The 18,100-nt window shown below is 60.2% G+C and overlaps 1 protein-coding gene across 3 annotated transcripts; it reads right to left on the reverse strand.

The window, feature by feature from the left end:
• Window positions 1-452: 452 nt before the first annotated feature.
• PLCB3 (phospholipase C beta 3) lies at window positions 453-17,116 on the reverse strand. Of its 3 annotated transcripts, XM_074371826.1 has the most exons (32): window positions 16,869-17,116; window positions 14,135-14,212; window positions 13,817-13,885; window positions 13,588-13,728; window positions 13,269-13,348; window positions 13,123-13,176; window positions 12,957-13,032; window positions 12,751-12,851; window positions 12,148-12,314; window positions 11,927-12,073; window positions 10,813-11,053; window positions 10,540-10,624; window positions 10,277-10,463; window positions 9,334-9,536; window positions 8,414-8,510; window positions 8,255-8,339; window positions 7,817-7,941; window positions 7,352-7,506; window positions 7,111-7,272; window positions 6,361-6,460; window positions 6,166-6,270; window positions 5,863-5,954; window positions 4,638-4,791; window positions 4,516-4,551; window positions 4,207-4,399; window positions 3,666-3,849; window positions 3,499-3,575; window positions 3,296-3,385; window positions 3,146-3,203; window positions 2,761-2,847; window positions 2,450-2,669; window positions 453-1,389 (listed from the first exon to the last, which is right to left on the reverse strand). In XM_074371826.1, the coding sequence occupies exons 1-31, from the start codon at window positions 16,965-16,967 to the stop codon at window positions 2,466-2,468; spliced, it is 3,732 nt and encodes a 1,243-aa protein (XP_074227927.1). In that variant the 5' UTR covers window positions 16,968-17,116; the 3' UTR covers window positions 453-1,389; window positions 2,450-2,465. The 3 variants fall into 3 exon arrangements, with proteins under 3 accessions (XP_074227927.1, XP_074227926.1, XP_010955371.2); XM_074371825.1 differs by lacking the exon at window positions 453-1,389 and having other exon boundaries at window positions 2,058-2,669; XM_010957069.3 differs by lacking the exon at window positions 453-1,389 and having other exon boundaries at window positions 2,058-2,669; window positions 3,666-3,804; window positions 16,869-17,115.
• Between the last annotated feature and the right edge of the window lie 984 nt (window positions 17,117-18,100).

Genomic DNA, 18,100 nt, shown 5'->3' on the forward strand with positions numbered 1-18,100 from the left:
TGGTACTGATAATGTCAAAAGATGTCCCCGTTTTACAGGTAAGGGAAACGGGCTCTTTTTGAGTGACATTCTGGGACCGAGACCAGGAAGGGGTTGAGGCGGCGAGCAGAGCCACGCTGCTTAGCCTCCGGGAAGCGGAGCGTGACGAGGCCTCAGGGACCTCCAAGTCCTTATCTCTAATATGGTAATTGGAAGCCGCAAGCCGGCTGGCAGCCGGAATGCCGCGTACTGCAAACCGTGCCGCCGTCCCCCAGGGAGGGTCATTTGTTCCTATTTGGGTCAGTCCTTTTGAGCAGCCACTGTGTGGCCGGCCTGGGGCCAGCGATCCTCAGGGAACTGGCAGGACACGCAGGGCGGGGGGACGAGGGCGGGGGTAAGGCTCCGCTCAGGGCTTGTGAGTAGAGTGATCACTAGGGAACTGGAGAAGCTTCACCAGGACCTGGGAGCAGAGCTCAATTCCAGAAAGATTTATTGGCGCCCTCTATAGACTAGCCAGCGCTTTGTATAGGTTTACAGAGATGAATTAAACGCCACAACTGCTATCTCAAGCTTCCTGGCAAGGGGAGAGCTAGCCTTTGAACAGTGGAGTTATCGCCAGCCGATAACTGGAACCGGGCTTGGAACCGGGCTAGGGGCGGCTCACTCCAGCAAGGGAAAGTCAGGGAGGGCTTCAAGGAGGAGGTGAGCTAGACTCGAAGAGATGGGGGAGAGGGCTGTCATTCCTAGTAGAGGAAGGAGCAGACCCATGGACGGATAAGGGGAGCAGCAGAGGTCAGGCATCTCAAGGATGGGAATGTAGTACCCAGGAGTTTGGAGTTTAGCCTGGTCTTTGAGGACCTGGGGACTGGTATCTAGTGTTTCCGTGTGGAGTCAGGAAGATAGGAGCTGGCTGCTGAGAGGCCTGAACGGGGCAGATTTGGGGCTAGGACAAAGCCTGACTGCAGAAGCAGGGAAGGCCTGGGCAATGGTACTGATCCTAAGGAAGCAGGGCCTTAGGCAGAGGTCCCCAGCCTGACACATCCCTACTCTGGAAGTCCTGTTTCTCTGACGTCCCCACCACATTTGTTTGCCTGAGGTTGCAGCAAAAACAAAGAAAGAATACACTCAATTGGCAGGAGATAAGCCCAGATAAGAGGCTGCCTTCCTTTGGAGGAGGGAGGCAGTCAGCCCGGGAAGCGCCAGGAAGCTGGGAGAGGCCTTGAAGAAGTGCCAGCCTGACCCTGCTGCAGAACCCGGCCGCACCCTCGCTGCGGGGTCTCTGCCACTCTGCCGTCCCAGGGCCAGAGGGGGAGGCGTGGAGCAGGTCCTCCAGGCTGGCATAGAGGGTCCAGGCCCACCCTGCCTCCAGGTCAGGATGTCTTGACTTAGTTGTGGCCTCAGTTTCCTCATCTGCAAAACAGGGATAACATCTCCCTCACAGGGATGAGAGGGATGCTGGGTCTCCTAGCCCCTGCGAGTGCCTGTGACTGTCAGCTTCCCTTCTCCCAAGAGTCACTTCTAGGCCCATCCACTTCCCACCCAAAGCTGAGAACCCAGGTCCCCTGATGTTGGGCAGGTTCTGGGCTGCCCAGCTCCACCCCTAGCAGGTCGATCCCCAGAGAGTCAACTGCCTGTGTGGCTGGAGCTGCCTCAGCGGAGGATGCTGGGTGTTTGGGTCATATCAGGCAACAGGAAGGGGGGGCAGAGGAGGCTTCCTGAAGCAAAGGCCTGAGCCTCTGTGAAGGGAGGACAAGAAAAGCCCAGGAGGGAGAAAAGTAATGGGGGCGTGGGGCGGGAGTGATAGCCCAGGGCAGGGGCATAGAGGCGGGGAAGCCTCGGGGAGACCAAAGGGGCTCTGGTGTCAGGTCACTGGGAAGATCTGCAGGTAGTTCCTGGGCAAGGAGGTCTCAGGTTTGAAACCCAGCAACCCTCTGGACAGGGGCCTGACCTCAACCCCACAATGCCCACAAGCCCATTTTATAGATGAGAAAACCGAGGCTCCAGAAGTGGCAGAGCCAGGTCTAGGGCCCGGAGTCCTCTCCAGCACTACCCTACCCCAAACCACGCTGCACACAGGGTCCCTGAAATCCACTTTTATTCATGTAAAAAAAAATCCCAAAAGGATAGAGAAAGAATGTGACCCCTACTTCCCGGAGCTCGCAGTCTCTACCCAGTGCTCCCTGGGGAAGTGAAGGAGATGACGCCCACTCTGGGGTATGGGTGTCATGGGGGCAAGGCTCTTCTGGCCCAGAGTGACCCACTCAGCACCTTCTCTAGAACTGAGGACAGGAAAGAGGGGCGGAGGACTAAGAGGGCCCTAGGAAGGTGAAGGGAGGGAGTTAGTGTGGGGTGCTCACCCCAGTTTAAAAAAATAAAATTTCTAAAGATAAAAAGTTAAAAAAAAAAAAAAAAGCATTAGTGTCTTGGCCTCCTGTCCTCCTCCCAGCACCCACCCTGGCCCTTTGGCCACCTCTTGCTCAGCCAGTTCAGAGCTTCGTATTCTCCTCTTGGCTCTCCAAGTCAGCACCGGACAGGTGCCCACTGCTCCCGGGCGCGTGACCATTGCTGGCACAGGCCACCAGATGCCCGTCCCCCAGTCCCTCTGGTGACTCGCCCAGCAGGCTCCAGCGGATCTCCTGGGGCAGCCTTGCCCGCTGCTCCTGACACTCCTGGGCCAGCTGGGCCAGCAGCTACAGGAGGAGGAAGAGTAGCACAGGTGAGGCCAGCCCACCCAGCACTCTGCCTGCCTGCTGCCCGCCTGCCCCTCATCCAAGGCCTCACCTGGGGCTCCTCTTCCACCAGCTGTTGTAGGACCTGCTGCTGCCCTGCCACAAGGCGTTCATACCGCTGCTTCTGGGCCTCCTCCAGCTGTGGGGGGGCAAGGGCTCAGCCAAGGGTCTCTGAGGGAGGGGCCCCAGCCCCGGGGCTCTGCCTGGGTATAGACATCAGGCAGGTGCAGGCTCCCGGGGTTGTGAGGTGACCCTTACAGACAATGCTCCAGCTGTTGCAGTCGGCTTCGGATGTGATGCGGGTGAGAGAGGGCTCCGGGGAAAGGACTCTAGAAGTCCGTCTAGTGCAATGCAGCACCAGGCCGGGACCCAGGACACAGGTTTCCAATGACTAAAGGAACAGGGGTGGGTTAGGGTGGCACCTGAGTTTCACTTACCCGACGGATCGAGTTGACCGACTCAGTGATGTGCCGCCGGTTAATCTCTGTCAGTTCCCTGCACGGGAGCGAGGCAGGATGGGCTCAGTGCCCCTGCACCCAGCCCTGCCTGCCCAGCGCCCAAATGGCTCCCAGCCCTGATGCCCTTACGCCTCCTTCTTATGTTTCTCTCTCGTCTTGGCCTCTGAGATACTGTTGTGGCGCTTCCTGTCCAGGATCTTCTGCAGTTCCTTCTTCTCCCTGGAGGAGCCCATGGGGGAAGAGGCAGGGTCAGTGGCACGACTGGGGGCTCTGCCTGCCACCTGGCACCAGGGAGTCCCCTGTCCCACCCACATGAGATTCCCTGCCTTCACCTGTCATTCATCTCCTTCAGTCTCTTGAGTTGAGTTGTGTGAGCATCCATGACAACCTCCCTGAGCCGCTGCTGAGCCTAGAGACACAGGTGGCCAACAGGTGACATGGGCCAATGAAGGTCTGTCCAGGAGACAGGCTCCCCCCCACTGCCACATGCCCCCTTCACCTGTCTCAGGTGCTCCAGTCTCCGCTCAGCATCTATATCTGCCTGGGCTTCCTTCAGCTCCAGCAGACACTGCACCTGTTTCTTCTGGAACTCTTGATACCGCTTCACCTCTTCGTCCTCCTCCTTGTCTTCCCCACCTCTGTGGGGAGAACCCCTCTGGGTGATGCTCTGGTTGTCACGTGGGCTGGGAGGGTGGGGACAAGGCATATCCCAGCAGGCAATGGCAGGTGCCAGCCTGGAGGGGCGGGGTCTATTATGCCAAAGAGGAGGCCCGTTAGCTTCACCCCAATGATAGGAGCCTGTCTGGGCAACAGTCTCTCAGAACATATGCCCTCATGGGGACTTCAAAAGAGGTGTCACTCACTGATGGAACCCAGCCTCCTCTGTCTTCCTTTCACCCAACCCTCCCCACTGGGGGTCAAGGGGCAGCCCTTGGCCATCCCTCCAAGCCCACCTAGTGCAGAAATCCACATGCAGACACACCCTCACGTTCACATCAGCACACGCAGCACACTTGCACGCAGGCAGTCTGGACACTCACAGGACACCTGGCCGGTGCTGGCACCTGCTCTCAGCCCGAGCCTGGCCCAGGCCATCAAGCAATCGGCGAGTAAGGGCGTCCGCCTTCCGCTGATGCTTCTTGCGCAGCTCCCGCAAGTCTCGCTCTTGCCGGCTCCGGAGTTTCACCAGGGCTTTGTGGCCTCGCAGCTCATCCAGTGGGACCGGGGCCACCTCTGTGAGCAGCAGAGCCAAGGCAGGCTGGGCTGGGCTGAGCTGGGGCAGGCAGACCCTGCAGGAGCACCCACTCCCTCCAGGAGAATCCCCGTCCCCAGAACAGATCCCCCCCTACCTGAGAGGATGCTGGCGACGAGATCGTCACGCTGACCTGGAAAGCAGGGCAAGACTGAAAGCTGGAGGAAGAACAGCGGAGCTCCTCCCCTCGACCCACCCCAGGCCCAGGCCACCCCTCACCTGGGCTGCTGACGGAAGCGCTAGTGGGGGAGGTGGCAGGGCCTGGGGGACGGCGGGGGGAGACATCCAGTGGGCTGGGTGTAGGATTTGGAGTCAGCTGGGACCCCAGCTGCTGAGACTGGGTCTCTTGGCATGTCTCCGGGCCAGCCTGAGCCTGCAGGGGAGAAAGCAGAATGCTCTTTCCAGAAATGCTGTTCTTTCCAGGCCTTCTATCCTTCACAGCCTCCCAGGGCTCCCCAGTGCTTTGGTCAGCCTCCCTCAGCCCTGGACTCATCTGTAATGTGGGGACAACCACATGCAAACAAGAGGTATAAAACAAGCATTTCTACCCATCTTTCCACATGGGGTGTGAGGGAGGTAATGTGAGCTTGGGTCTCTAGGATGCCAGCCTTCACTGCATGTGCTGTGGAACTTCCAGATTGTTCTGGAAAGCCTTGGCCCAGCCCCAAGCTTCTTCCCCTCTCCGAGTCCCCCTCCACCCTTGCCCACAGCTGCTCATCTTCCTTGTTACTTAGCTCCTGATTAAATCAACGAAGGAAGTAACCGCAGAGTGGGCACCAGCCTCTCCCTCTAACAGCTCCAGGCAGCCGTCTCTCTTCCCCGCCTGCCACAGGCCCCCGGGAGACTGGGTCGAGATGTGCCGGCAGGCGAGCCTCTGCTCCTGAGCCCTCCCCGCAGAAGCCACTGCCTATCTCATAGCTCCCAGAACAAATGTTTTAAAAGCTTCTATGGCTTCCAACTGTACTGCTGAAGTGGCTGAACCCTGCCCCATGCCTTTGACCCCCCTGGCAGCAGTTAGAATACTAGCCCAGGACTATCCTGAAGGCCTTTTGCATGCAAAAAGGTGGTTTCCACCTCCTTAAAATGTGGTGAGTAATCCAAGGCCACTGAGCTTATTTAATGCGAGGCCAAAAGCTTCACACTGAGCAGGGCGGGCAGGGTGGTGGAAAGGCCAGCATTGGAGGCAGAGCTGAAGGGGTTGGGAGGGTGTGGGTAAACACCTGAGGCTGGCGTGTGCAGCATGAGGGAAACAGCCCCACTCAGGGATGAACAGCCAGACCACCAGCTGGGGGTGGGGTGGACGGTGCAGGTGGAGGCAGGTGGAGAAGGCTGCAGGGTGCTTCTCCACCAGGGCTGGGCCTGGCCTACCCCACCCCTCCCCCCAGGGTCCAGGTGAGCCTAAGCCCTGTGGCCTCCTGCCTGCCCCTGCCCTGCCCTGGCTCACCTCACTCTCCCCAATGAGGGCAGCCAGCTGCTTGGCTCTCTGGTCCATCAGGCTGACGTGCTTGATGGGGTTGATCAGGGCCTCTGCGTAGTCTGGGGGGGCAGTGGGCAAGGGTCTCAGAAACAGAACCCCTAGGGCCACAACTTCCCCAACAACTGGTCTCATGGAAGGACTACAGAACCCGCCCTCAGATCTGTTTATCACCTTCAACTGAGGCCACCAGTCCCAGCCACTCCCAAGCCCTGGTGGCATCTTTGTCCCCTACCTGCCTCGCCTGCCCCACCCCAGCTCCCTCCAACTCACCCTGGTGATCGTCGGGGATGTAGTCAGAGGCCTCGGTATAGATGAGCAGGGCTGGCAGGCAGAGCGGCTGGTTGGCCTCATTCCGCAGGCAGATGTAGTGGTACCCTGGAAGGGCGGGAGGGCAAGGTTGGCTGGGCCGCAGGCAGGTTCCCACACACTCTGGCCCCAAGCTGCCCAGAGCCCAGATAGCCTCACCTGAGCGGATGGCAGAGACGGGCAGGATCCGGTGCCCCACGAACTTGCCGCCCTCCTCAAAGGCCGCGATACGCAGTGAAGCCAGTGTGGGCAGCACCACCTGAGGGCCCAGACTTGTTTGAGCCACAGCTGACCACAGCCACCAAGGCCGAAACCCAGAGCGGGCCCTTGGACAATGTGACCTAACCACTGACCATCAGTCACCATTGTCACTGAGCCAATGATGGACCCTCCCCTCCATGGCCTGGCCAAACAGATGGCCAGCAACCACCAGAGCCCTGAGTCAAAAGAACAGCCAGATGGACTTCTCCAGGCACCATTAGGGCAGGATAGGTCTGGTCATCACCAGCGTAGAAACTACAGTAAGCCATGCATCAGGGACTGAGGCCACACCCCACCCCAGCAGGGTACAGAGAGCCCATCCATTTGGGAGGCAGGAAGAGCTGGGCTAAGTTTGTGGCTATGATCTCGGGCAAGTCCCTCCTGCCTGGGAGATGGGGTGGACTGTGCCCACTCCCCACAGGAAGGCTACAGAACTCCCTTCTGTCACAGCTTCCTGTCCTCTTCTCTCACCCCGCAGAGGGCACGGAGCTGAGCCTGACACTGGGACATGCAGGACCTGGGGTGGGGCCTGGAGGTGACACCCCCACCTCCTGACTCCCGACTGTGCTCCTGGTTCCCATCCCCCCACCCAGAGAGGCAGCAGGTTGGAGCTCCCTGGGACTGGGCTGGGTGCTACACCAAGCTCACCTTGGGGAAGTCAAAGGGCTCCTCATCCCACACAGGGTTGAAGGAGTTCCCCTGAGAGGTCCGCGTGCGGTACTTGCGCCGTGTGTCGACAGGGAGGCCAAACATATCCACCTCCACGTAGATGCCCACCTTCCTGTCGGACAGGAACTGCCCCGAGATCACCTGGGGGGCCAGGAGGGTAAGGTGGCTGCTGAGAGTCCCACCCCCAGGACACCTTGGCCTGAGCCCTCCCTGGCCCCACCTTGACCCGCAAGGCGTTAGCCACAATGCCGTCCACGATGACCTCGGTAAAGGGGTCAAAGCACTTGTCCGGCCGTCGCATGAACTCGGGCTTGAGCAGGTAGCCGCTGCGCCCGTTGTACTCGAACACACCTGCGTTGAGCTGCATCGCCACATCTGGGGGCGACACGGGAAGGGCGAGGGTCAGCTGGTCAAATGGGGTCAACAGTCAGTGCTATGCAGAGGAGGGCCAGGGATCATTAAGGTCAAATCAAATGGCATCAGGGATCCAGACTCAAGAAACATCAGATGGGGGAAGGGTCTAGGGTCAGGCAAGGTCAGGAGATGGGGTCAGCCAAGGTCTTGGCTGGGTCTGGGGATCTGGGATTAGATAGAAGTCCATTCAGGTAAGATTCACAGGATTATGGGGCAGAAGTCAGTGCAGCTGGGGGCCAGAGATCAAAGGCCAAGGCAGGCCAGTGCTCACCCAGAGTCTGGAAGTTGAGCGCAACAAGCTGACAGCCCACGTTCCAGAAGAGCTGAGGCATGTAGTTGGACGAGTCCACGCGGGTGCCCTTGGGGTAGATGCGGCTGAGCTGCTGCTTGTTGTATCTGATGGGGGCAGTCAGGGGCCACGCCAGGTACTGCGCCTGCCTCCTGCCTCGAGCCCAGTGCTCCAGGCTCATCCTGGGCAACTGTGAACGGACCTCCCGGCCTCTGCTCAAGCTGCCCCTTCAGTGCCCCCAGTTCTCAACCTAGGCCCTGTGCAGTCTCCCAGGCCCACCCACAACCCAGACCAGGGTGCTGCAGCATCAGGACCCTGTGCAGGTGGTGGGTGGCGTTAAGTGGGGTCTGAACAACCTGAGCCAGCCTCCCAGCGAGTACCCCAGCCCTGCTTGCCAGCCCCAGCCCTGTGGAAGGATACTCCACGAATTCCATGGGGCTCTTGGTCAGTTGCTCCATGGCCTTGGTCTCCACAAAGGATGACATCTCGAAGCACTTGTTCCTCTCTGAGAGGTGGGAGGGGGTCAGGCCTGGCAGGGCCTTGGTGGCTCCCACTCCCACCACCTCTCACCCCACTCACTTCGAGCGGCCTCAAAGGACTTGAACTTGACAGGCTCGATATAGTTGACGAGGGTCGACATTTCCTCAGTGGCATTGACCTCACTGCTGGCGGTGCCCTGCGGCCCCCAAACACAGAATCAGCGGTCCTGTGTCCCATTCCAGCCACCAGCTGGAAGTACCCTCACCTGCCCCACTCCACGAAGGAGGTGCTGACCCTCTTCCCAGCCCTGAAGACACCCTGCCTGGTGGCTCTCACCAAAGACCCCAACCCCGCCACTGCTGTCAGTCCTGGTCCCCACCTTCCTGATTTGCCTCTTGCCTCCTTGATCCTTGGAAGCTGGAACTCCTCACCCAACTTTGGGGTTTCAGTTATTCACATGCACGTGGGGCCCAAATTTCCATCCCCAGTCTCATTTCCAACCACCACCTTGCTGTCTCCGCTTCGGTGGCTCACAAAAGCCTCAAACTCAACCCCTGAGACACTGAGCTCAGCCACCCGTGCCCACACCCTTCCTCATTCTGGGCCCCTCCCAAATCCAATCTCATAATTGACCTTTGCTGTCACCTCTTGCTTCAGAACTCCTGAACCTCCATCCTCTTGCACTGCTCCCTTCCCCTGACTCTCTGGTCCTGCCACAGGGCCTTTGCACATAGTATTCCCTCTTCCTTGGGTCCACTCTCCCAACCTCTCTGCCTAGGTCAGACTCCGCTTTCTCCCACCAGTTCTGCACCCTAATTCACCCATCTCTGGCTCAATTCATGAGCACAATTTCACACTTGCTTCCATGCCTATTTACCCCTTGACCCCCTCCACACACACCCTCAGAAATCCAGGAGAGTAGGGATAGCGTCTGATCGTGCCCAGCCCAATCAGTGCTCAGCAAACGCTTGGGAAACAAATACATGCTGCCTCCCACTCTTCCTGCTGGCAGGCCTGACCTCATCCGTGGTTGGCTTTTTGGGGTCCGTCTGTTCCTCCTCTTCCTCCTCTTCCTCCTCATCCTCACGGTAGGCAGATCCAAGATCAGGGCCCCGATGCAGCCCCTCCTCACCCAGAGACTTCCGGGGCCCCAGGATGGGCTTCTCGAGGCCCACCTCCTCCCCATTGCTCAGGCCTGGGCAGCTGTCAGAGCTGGGGGACCCTGCAGAGGACAAGGCCACAGGGGGTCAGGGGTCAGGGCACACATAGACACTCAAGAGCCAGGAGGGGTTGTGCCCAGTGCGTGTGGAGGTGACTCACAGAGGAGTTAAGGGGTACTCTCAGGGCAGTGTGGCTGGGCGAGTAGGGGAGAAGTCAGGAGTCAGATGGAATTAAACCAAGTGGTAGTGCAGTGGGATCACAGGTCAAAGGTCAAGGTCCAGAGTTATATCCATCAGGGAGGTTGAGAGAGTGGCTCAGAAGGATGAGAAGCCAGGAACTGGGGTACAACAGCCTTGACAGTGGTGGTAAAAGATGATATGGCATTCAAGTCAGGGGTCAGTCAAGTCACACACAGTGAGAGGGCTTACTGAGGTAAGCAGTCAGGGGTCAGATGTAAGGGAACCTCAATAAAGTAAGAATTAGAACCAGCCAGATGGGTAGATCAGTAAGGGTCTCAGGACAGAGGTGGCTCACTGGGGTCAGAGGTCAGAATTCAGAGTCACAACTTGGTTGAGGGAGAGGGCTCTGCAGGGTGGGAGTCTGGGGTTGAGGTGAAGTCAGGAGTCGGGAGGAGCCAAATCCAACTGGTGTGTAGCTAAGTGAACGTCTGGGGTCAGGGGTCAGGGGTCAACATGCTCAGCAGAGAGGTGGCAAGTGGCTTAGGGCGGAGGGAGGTGGGGTTGGGAGCAGAAGGAGCAACCCCAAGGAAGGCAGAGGGGAGGGAGGTCAGGCCGGCTGTACCAAGCTGGGGTGAGGAGGGCTCGGTGGCGGCAGAGCTCTCACTCAGGGCCGAGTTGCTCTGCTCTAGCGGCCGCTTGCGCACGGAGCTGTCAGGGACGCCGGTGCTGGGCCGGTGCCGCTTCTTGTTCTTCACCAGGATGCGGCCCATCAGGTCCTGGGGGCTGGGCAGGGGGACGCCTGGGGCCAGCTGGTGGGCACGGACAGGTCAGGGCCTGCTGGGTGCCCTCGAGCCCCGCGCCCTGCCCTGGCTCCGCGCCCCATACCGGGTACTTGTCCAGTGGGTCGATGAGCAGTGCGTCCCCAAAGATGGAGCGACAGTACTCGGCCATCTTGGCCTGCTGCTTTGCCCTGTGGGGCCAAGGTCAGAGGTCAGAGGTTCCTGGGTTGCAGCTGAGGTCCCCAGGGCAGGTCCAAGGCCCGCAGAGTCAGCGGAAGTCACAGGAGCAGTCCGACCGTGCCATGGTGGGATGGTTGTCTCTGGGTCATCAGGGGTCTCAGGGCCCAGATTGGGGTCCCAGGGTCAGGGGCCCACTCACGAGTCCACATGGTTCTCAAAGGACAGGATGACAGGGTAGGGCGAGGTCTTGAAGGCGGACTCTGCGATGGCCTCAAGCACGTCTCGGAGTGGCACCTCGGTGGTCATGGTGAAGCCATGGGTGATGAAAGGCTCCTCCTCGGGTGGCCGCCCTTTCCACACATCCAGCTCCACGCAGCGGCAGCCCCACAGCAGCACCTGCCGGTATATCTCCACCGACGAGGTCCCGGCCAGCTGCCCAGCTGGGGGCGAGGCTCCGTCAGTCACCACAGCCACCCAGCCAGCCTGGCTCCTCACCCTCCTCCCCAGGCCAGTGCTGAACTGAGCCAAGCTAGGAGCGCAGAGCCCTGGTGGTGGCCCGGCCCTGGCATGCTCTGTCTGGCCAGCCTCTGATCCCTTTCTAAGTCACTGTGGAACCAGCACCATCTCTCCCCAAAGTCCCAGAGCTGGGCAGAGTTGATATCCACCAGTGCTGGCTGATAGGTTGGCTCCTCCACCAGGTCTCACCCTCCCTCAGATAAATACATACCATCCCTCATCCCTCCAGCCTGAACAGGGGAGTCATCCCCAATCCCCCTAAGGCCCCTCACTTCCTTTTCCTCCTTCCACCGCTGCTGCCCTGGAACAGACTCCATCACCTCCTGCCTGGGGACAGCAGGCCCCTCCCCGCCTCCCATCCAATCTCTGCGGAGCACCTGGCGTCATCCTTCTAAAAACATACCAGGTCACATCACCTCCCCCTGCTTAACACCTTGCAAAAAGCCTTTCCTGCACACTTAGATCAGTCCAAATTCCTTCCATTCCTTCTGAGCCCCCAGGGTCCCTCTCCACCCCCCTCTCACCTCAACCTGCCCTGCCCTGCCCCACCCCACCTCTCAGCCTCCTTCCTGCTTGAGAGCACCAAGGAGTCTCCTGCTCCAGGCCTTCACACAGCTGACACCGGCCCCAGCCTCCCCAGGAAGCCTTCTGAACCACCTCAAAACTCACCCATGCAGAGAAGTCCCACTCCCCCAAGCAGGTTGGCTGTCCCCTGCATCCCTAGCATGGGCCACCTCAAAAGGAGGAAGGCAGTTTAAGGGCCAGAGGGCAGAGGTCACGGTAGGGTGGGCTCTCACCAGTGAGATACGTGTTGTGGGAGGAGTTGATGAAGTAGGCGCTCAGCGGCTGGGTCATGTCTGCGCTCAGGTCCAGGGCCTCCAGGGGCAGGATGCCGTTATCCTCACCTCCCAGGTAGCGGCTAAAGCCCTCCATGGACATCTGATCTGGGGGTGGGATGGGGTCAGTAGGGTCAGCCGGGGCCCCTCAAGGAACCCCCCAAGCTCCCACACTGGCTCACCTCGCTCCAGGAACTGCTGGTTGGGCTCATACTTCTCAATGAGCTGCCGGGCCTGGGAAGGCCGCAGGGGTGGGTATAGCACTTCGTTGAGCCTCGGGTCCCGTTGTTTCTGGTTGATGAAGTCCATGAGCTGCTCCAGCGTCAGGTATGGCTTGCCCTTGGCGCCTCTGGAGAGGGCGGAAAGCCAAGCCAGGCTGGAGCCTCACAAGCCCCTGCTCCAAACCTTCACCCCAAGAGAGGGAGTTGGAAGGTCTCCTGACCACTTGGTGCAGGCATTGTTACCTGCAGGGGCTTTGGAAACCACGAAGTGTCTGGCCTACCATGCCATACTTCCAGATTCTGCCCCAGTCTCAGCTCCAGCCCTCACCCAAACACATCTGAGTTACTCGGTCCTCATCCCCCAGCATCGGCAGATGACTGCAACCCGGGCCAGGGGTCAGTACAGAGCCAACCACCACAGAGCCCCAGGCAAGGCGACTCTGAGCATGGCCACAGCCTCAGCGCGGGGACCCCTGACAGCTCCACTTCCCCTTCCTGGTTGAAAGGAACGCCAGCAGAGGCCAGACACGGCGCATGGGGGGCTGGGAGGCAGGCCCTGCTCACATCTCCAGCAGGATCTTGTCAATGTCCGGCCGCAGACACAGCTTGTTCAGGAACCGCTCAAAGATTTCCAAGGAAAACTCGTCAGGCCGGATGGACTCGCTCTAGGGGCCAGGAGTGGAGGATGAGAACCCAGGGACAGCCATCCCTCAAAGAGCAGGCGCCCACCATGACACCCCGTGCCCTGCCCCTGCCCACATGCCCCTCACCCGGTTGAAATTGAGGCCACAGGATTCCAGTGCAGTCTCTACCCGCTTCTTGTCTGCTGAGAACATCTTCAGGATGCTGAGTAGAAGGGAGAGGTTAGGGTCAGCAGGGGCAAAGGTCACCAAGTTCAGAGCAGGAGAGAAGGTGCTGAGGGAAAGGGGTGCTCACTTCTTGACTGGGATCCGTCCATCCTGGTTCACCTGCAACTTCAGCTTCGTGTATCTGGGGAGGTAGATGGAAGGGTCACACCCTGGGAACAGCTACTTGAACCCCCAACACCCATTCCTCCCATCCTGGGCAGGCCCAGGGCTCACGCTTTGCGCAGGAAGGTGTTCCGGGAGGCGTTCTGAGCCAGGATGTTCATAGCTAGCTTGAAGAGCTCCTCAGTCCAGACCTGAGGGGTCAGGATCCAGGGGGAGGGGGTGAGTCAGGGACAGAGGTGTTGGTCCAGCCACAGCCCATGCCCAGAACTAGGTCTGGTACACCGTTAAGTGTTTAAATACCCCTTTGTCAGAGGATGATTAGAAATAGGGGCAGAGAAAGCTTAACATATAACAGGTGCTCACTAAGGGATGGCAGACTCAGTAAGTGAGGCCATGGCTCCCCCAGGCCGACCCCTAAGTCCCAGCTCACCTTCGCTGTGTCATCCTGCACGGCCATGAAGTTTAAGAACGTTGTGTTCACCAGGTCTGGCCCGGCCACCACCGTCATCAACCTCTCCTCCAGCCGGGCATCAGGGCCCCCAAAGCCCAACACCTCTCGGATCTTAGGGTCCTGAGTAGGTGAGAGCCAAGGGTAAAGAGGGTTGTCCCCATCCCCTATGGCCTCACTCCCATCCTGAGTCCTGGGCCCCATCACGCACCTTGGGCAGGCGGGCGTAACGGCCTGTCCTCGTGTCCCTGATGGAACTGATGTCCAGTGTGTCCACCTCCTGGGGAAACCATATGCCAGGGTCTGAGAGGCTACAGGGTGAGAGCTGGGAGCCCCCAAGCTTTCTACCTAGGCCAAGGAGTGTCCACCCCCTGCTTAGCCCCCACCCTTGGCTCTTCCTGTCCACAGAATCATGGGAGAAGTCAGGCAGCAGCTGAGCCCCACCCCCATGGGCAGGGGCTGGGGGCAGTTTCAGGGGTCTGGGGCAGGGGTCCTAGACCTGAGCCAGCTGCACCAGCACCGCCCTCACCATGTTGGGTCCTGTCCAGTACAGGAAGAAGCCATTGGGGTCCACGCGCAGGGTCACCAGGTTCTGACTGGAGACCTCCTGGGGATGGGACAGACGGCAAGGGTCAGGGAGTGAGGGGTGATGCCCAGGTTTGGTCCCTGGACCCTCTCAGGCCCCCCACCCCAGTCTTTCTGCTAGTGACCAAAGAGAAGCATCACCCAGCCCACAGGTCCTTTGAGGCTCCCTCCTGACCTCAGGCCACAGCTGAGGTCCTGGGCCCCTCCCAGCCTCACCTCACTCTCACTCTAAGACTCTGTCATGGGGACCACTAACTATCCTTCCTCACCTCCAGCTTCTGCATCATTTTTCCTTTGCCAGGCGAACCTCCCTTCTCTACATATGAAATCTGACCTATCTCCTTGGGAAGGCCTCCCTGGATCCCAACCCTGGGCTCAGTTTCCTCAGAAGGTCTGAGAGCTCCCTGATGGCTGAAGCCCCTACCACCCCCTTGGGAAACAGAATGAAAGCAGAGGATTCGGAAGCCTGACCCTCATGGCTCTTCTGTGTCCCTCGCGGCCCCACATGACCAGTCACCCCTTACACATGCTTCAAAGTCTGTTACCCCCCCACCCTGCACCCCACTGGAGCCTTAGAACTTTGTGGCATACCCCACCTTACAGAACACAGACTAAGTGCCCTTAGAAGGGGACTCGCCCTGCCCTCAGGACCCAACAGTGAATTCTACCATGCCTCAAACAGCCCTGTGGCTCATGGGAGGGCAGGGAAGGGTGCACTGGCCCCATTTTCTGAGGGAGGAGGGCCACCCTGTGTGACTCAGGACCAGCAGCTGGAGGGAGGGGGTGGTCATTGGAGGGTTAGATTCAGCCAGGGCCCAAGTGACCAAAAGCAGAAATCTCCTGCCCCAGGAAGACCAGTGGAAGACGCTGCCTCACCCTGGTGCCCAAGCTGCTGCTCACTGATGGATGATCCTATGGTCAATAGGACTGCTCACTCTCTTGCTGCCCCTGCTGTGTTCCAGGAATGGTTCTAAGCACTTAATACATAGGAGCTCACTTAGTCCTAACAACCTGTAAGGTCTGAGCTAGTGTTCTTCCCATTTTAGAGATAAGGAGACTGAGGCACAGGGCAACTACTGGGTTTGCCTAAGGTCAAGAAGAGGAAGCAAGGTCTGCATTCAGACAGTACAGCCCCAGAGTCTCGAGGTTTGGGAAGCATGGAACCAGGACCCTTACCAGGCCCCCAGCTCCTGGCCTTAGCTGCAATCCCACTGTGGGCCTAGGATTAGTCTCTAGTCTCCAGACTGTTTCAATCTTCTGGAGAATGGGGACTGCACCAGCCCCGCCCATCTCAGGCTTTGCTTACAAAGGACAGGAGAATGATCTGGGGGCTGAGGGGACAGGAGGCTTGGGAACTACTGGGATGCTTGGACCTCCCACCTCACTGTGGTGACATCCATCCTCAGTCCCTGTTTGAGATTACCAACCCTGCCATGGGGCGGAGGCCCCCCAGTAGTGTGAGGAGGGGGAGTTCTGTAGGTACTGCCTCCAGGGCCTCCCCCTGCCCCTCCTCAGGGACCTGGTCCTCAAAGGCAGCCCAGGCCCCAGGCTCTCAGGCCCCAAGTCCTTGTCAGCAACCCCCACCCCACCCCCAGGGCCCTCTCCCTGTTCCCACTTCCTTATTTGGGTTTATCACACTGGAAGGAAAAAGAGAAACTTTTCCCTTCAGGCCTGCCTTGGGGGGAGGGGTCTCCTCTAGCCCCTGGGGCGCCCAGGGCACCCCTCTGTGGCACACCTGCTACCTCAGGCCACGCCCCCAGCCCCTCCCCCCAGCTCCCACGCCTACCCGCCCCACCCAGCCGGAAAGGAGCCCAGCGTCTTCCAGGCCTCCGGCCTGACTGGGAAGGAGCAGCAAGGAAGCTCAGGCAGGCAGGGGTTAGCCCTGGGGAAGGAGAGGCCCAGGGTGCAGAGGAATGGGCGGTGTGAAAACGAGGGTGAGGTGCAGGACGGGTCGCAGAGCCGCAGGTGGGAACGGGGCATCGGGGAAGCACCAGGGACACTGCAGGTAGAAAGGGGGGTCAGGATTTATTGGGGTTCAAAGTCTTGATGCTAAGGAGTAGAGAGCAAGGTTCCCCAGAGGTGGAGGAACTTGGGGGGCAAAGTCTCCACTACGGGGTGACTTGATACTCCCACCTGAGGAGGGAGCTGGGCTGGGATCCAGAAGCAGGGCAAAGAGGTGCCAGCCAAAATAAGGTGAAAAAGTGATGAATGGAGGAGAATGTTCTGACTAGGGCACTGGGAAGAGTAGGGTCCCGGCGGCACGCACTCAGAATGGGGAGTACACTCAGCCAGACTGGGGGCCAGATTTCTCGAGCCAAAGAGTCCAGTGCCGGGCAGGGGTCTGGGGACCAGGCCAGGGTTGAGGGAACCAGAAGTATACGGGCTGGGAGAGGTGGGAAAGGCGAGTGAAAATAAAGGGACCGGGATTTATTGGGGTTCGAAGTTTCCGGACCAAGGAATGGAAAGACAAATTTTCCGAAGATGAGGGGATGGAGTTGGGGGGACGACAAAGTCTTCATCAGAGGGACGATTGGGGACTCAAGCTTCCGGAGTGCAGCTAGGCTGAGATGGGGGGGCGCGGTGGCCAGGCGAGTCTGGGCTGAGGGTCCCCGGCGTCTGGCCGAGCTGGAGTGAGGGGGTCCCCGGATCTGGGCGGAACAGGGGGCCCCTGCGCTTACCTCGTCCCATTTGATGAACTTACTCCCGCGCCGCAGGGTCTCCACGACGGTGGGCGGCTCCAGCTGCAGCGCGTGGACGCCGGGCCTGGCGCCCGCCATGGCCAGGCCGGGGGCGGGTCGGGGACCCACAGAGCCCCGACGGGAACCGACGGCGCCGCTGCTCCCTCCGCGGGCTCCCGCGCGGCCCGCTTCGGCCCGGCGGCGTCAGCGCCCGCCCGCCAGTCTGTCCGGGACAGACCAGAGAATCGGCGGGGCCCGGGCGGGGCGGGGCGGGGGCGGGGCGGCTGAGGTCCCGCCCCCTCCCACGGCGTCAGGCCCGCCCGCCCCGCGTCGGCTCCCCCTGGCGGCGGGGGCGGCGGTTGCAGCCGGAGGAGGAATGGGGCGTGGGCACGCCTGGACCCGGGCAATTCGCTGGGGGGTTCAGCTGAACCCACCCGGGGTGGGGGGAGAGCGCGTGTCGATGAGGGGATCTGTTGGGGTGCGGCTGAAGGGACTGGGTGTAGAGGGCTGTGCTGAAGACGGGCCGGGGTCAGCACGCTAAGTTTTCTCAGGGGCGGGGGCGGGGTACTTCTGGAGGGCAAGACTTGGGCCGAGGGGCGCAAAGACCTGCCACCCACTCCACTCGGGCAGCACTTAGCTGAGTGCTGGAAAAGCCACTCCCACCCTTCTCTCTGCCCTCACTTCGCCTCTCCCCCCCCCCCACCCCGCAGCAGCTCAGTCCCCGCTCCCTGGGAGCACTTAGCAAGCTAATGGGCCTCCCGCCGGCAGGCGCCCCCCCCCCCCCACCCCGTCTCTAGCCCTGGGAGGCCAGGCGCCTGCTGCCTCCTTTGAGGACCCAAGCACCCTGGCTTTCCAGAGCAAGCCATGGAACAGCCCCCTTCTTGTTCCACGGACCCCTATGACCCAGCCTGGAGCCTGTCCCTGTGAGATTTCTGATTACAAACTGCTAAGGGGATGGCTGGTCTTTTTCCCAGAGGGGTCAGAGCCCGGTGGGTGTCCACGAACAAGGAGGGTTAAGGAGGGGCTCTGCCATGCTTGGCCCACAGCAGTGCCCTGAAATCTGCTGCGTTCCAGGGGTGGGAGCAGGGAAGGCACATGGGCACTGGGATGGGTGGGGGCTGCAGCCCCTCCCGCAGGGCTTGGCTGGGGGGGCTCCTGCCTGGGGGCCCCTGTGGGAGCCCCCCCAATACAGAGGCAGTAGCAGTAGCAGGTTTAAAGTAGAACTCATCCAG

The sequence above is a fragment of the Camelus bactrianus genome, chromosome 10 (assembly GCF_048773025.1).
Source record: "Camelus bactrianus isolate YW-2024 breed Bactrian camel chromosome 10, ASM4877302v1, whole genome shotgun sequence".
Lineage (NCBI taxonomy): Eukaryota > Metazoa > Chordata > Mammalia > Artiodactyla > Camelidae > Camelus > Camelus bactrianus.

Bases quoted from the DNA above. Each gene is read 5' to 3' on its own strand.
- PLCB3 (XM_074371826.1), bottom strand. From the start codon at position 16,967: ATGGCGGGCGCCAGGCCCGGCGTCCACGCGCTGCAGCTGGAGCCGCCC. The intron at 13,033-13,122 runs GTGAGCACCCCT...CCTTCTACTCAG, and splicing joins GGACGGATCCCAGTCAAGAA to CATCCTGAAGATGTTCTCAG. The intron at 7,942-8,254 runs GTATCCTTCCAC...TGCCCCCATCAG, and splicing joins AGCCCCATGGAATTCGTGGA to ATACAACAAGCAGCAGCTCA.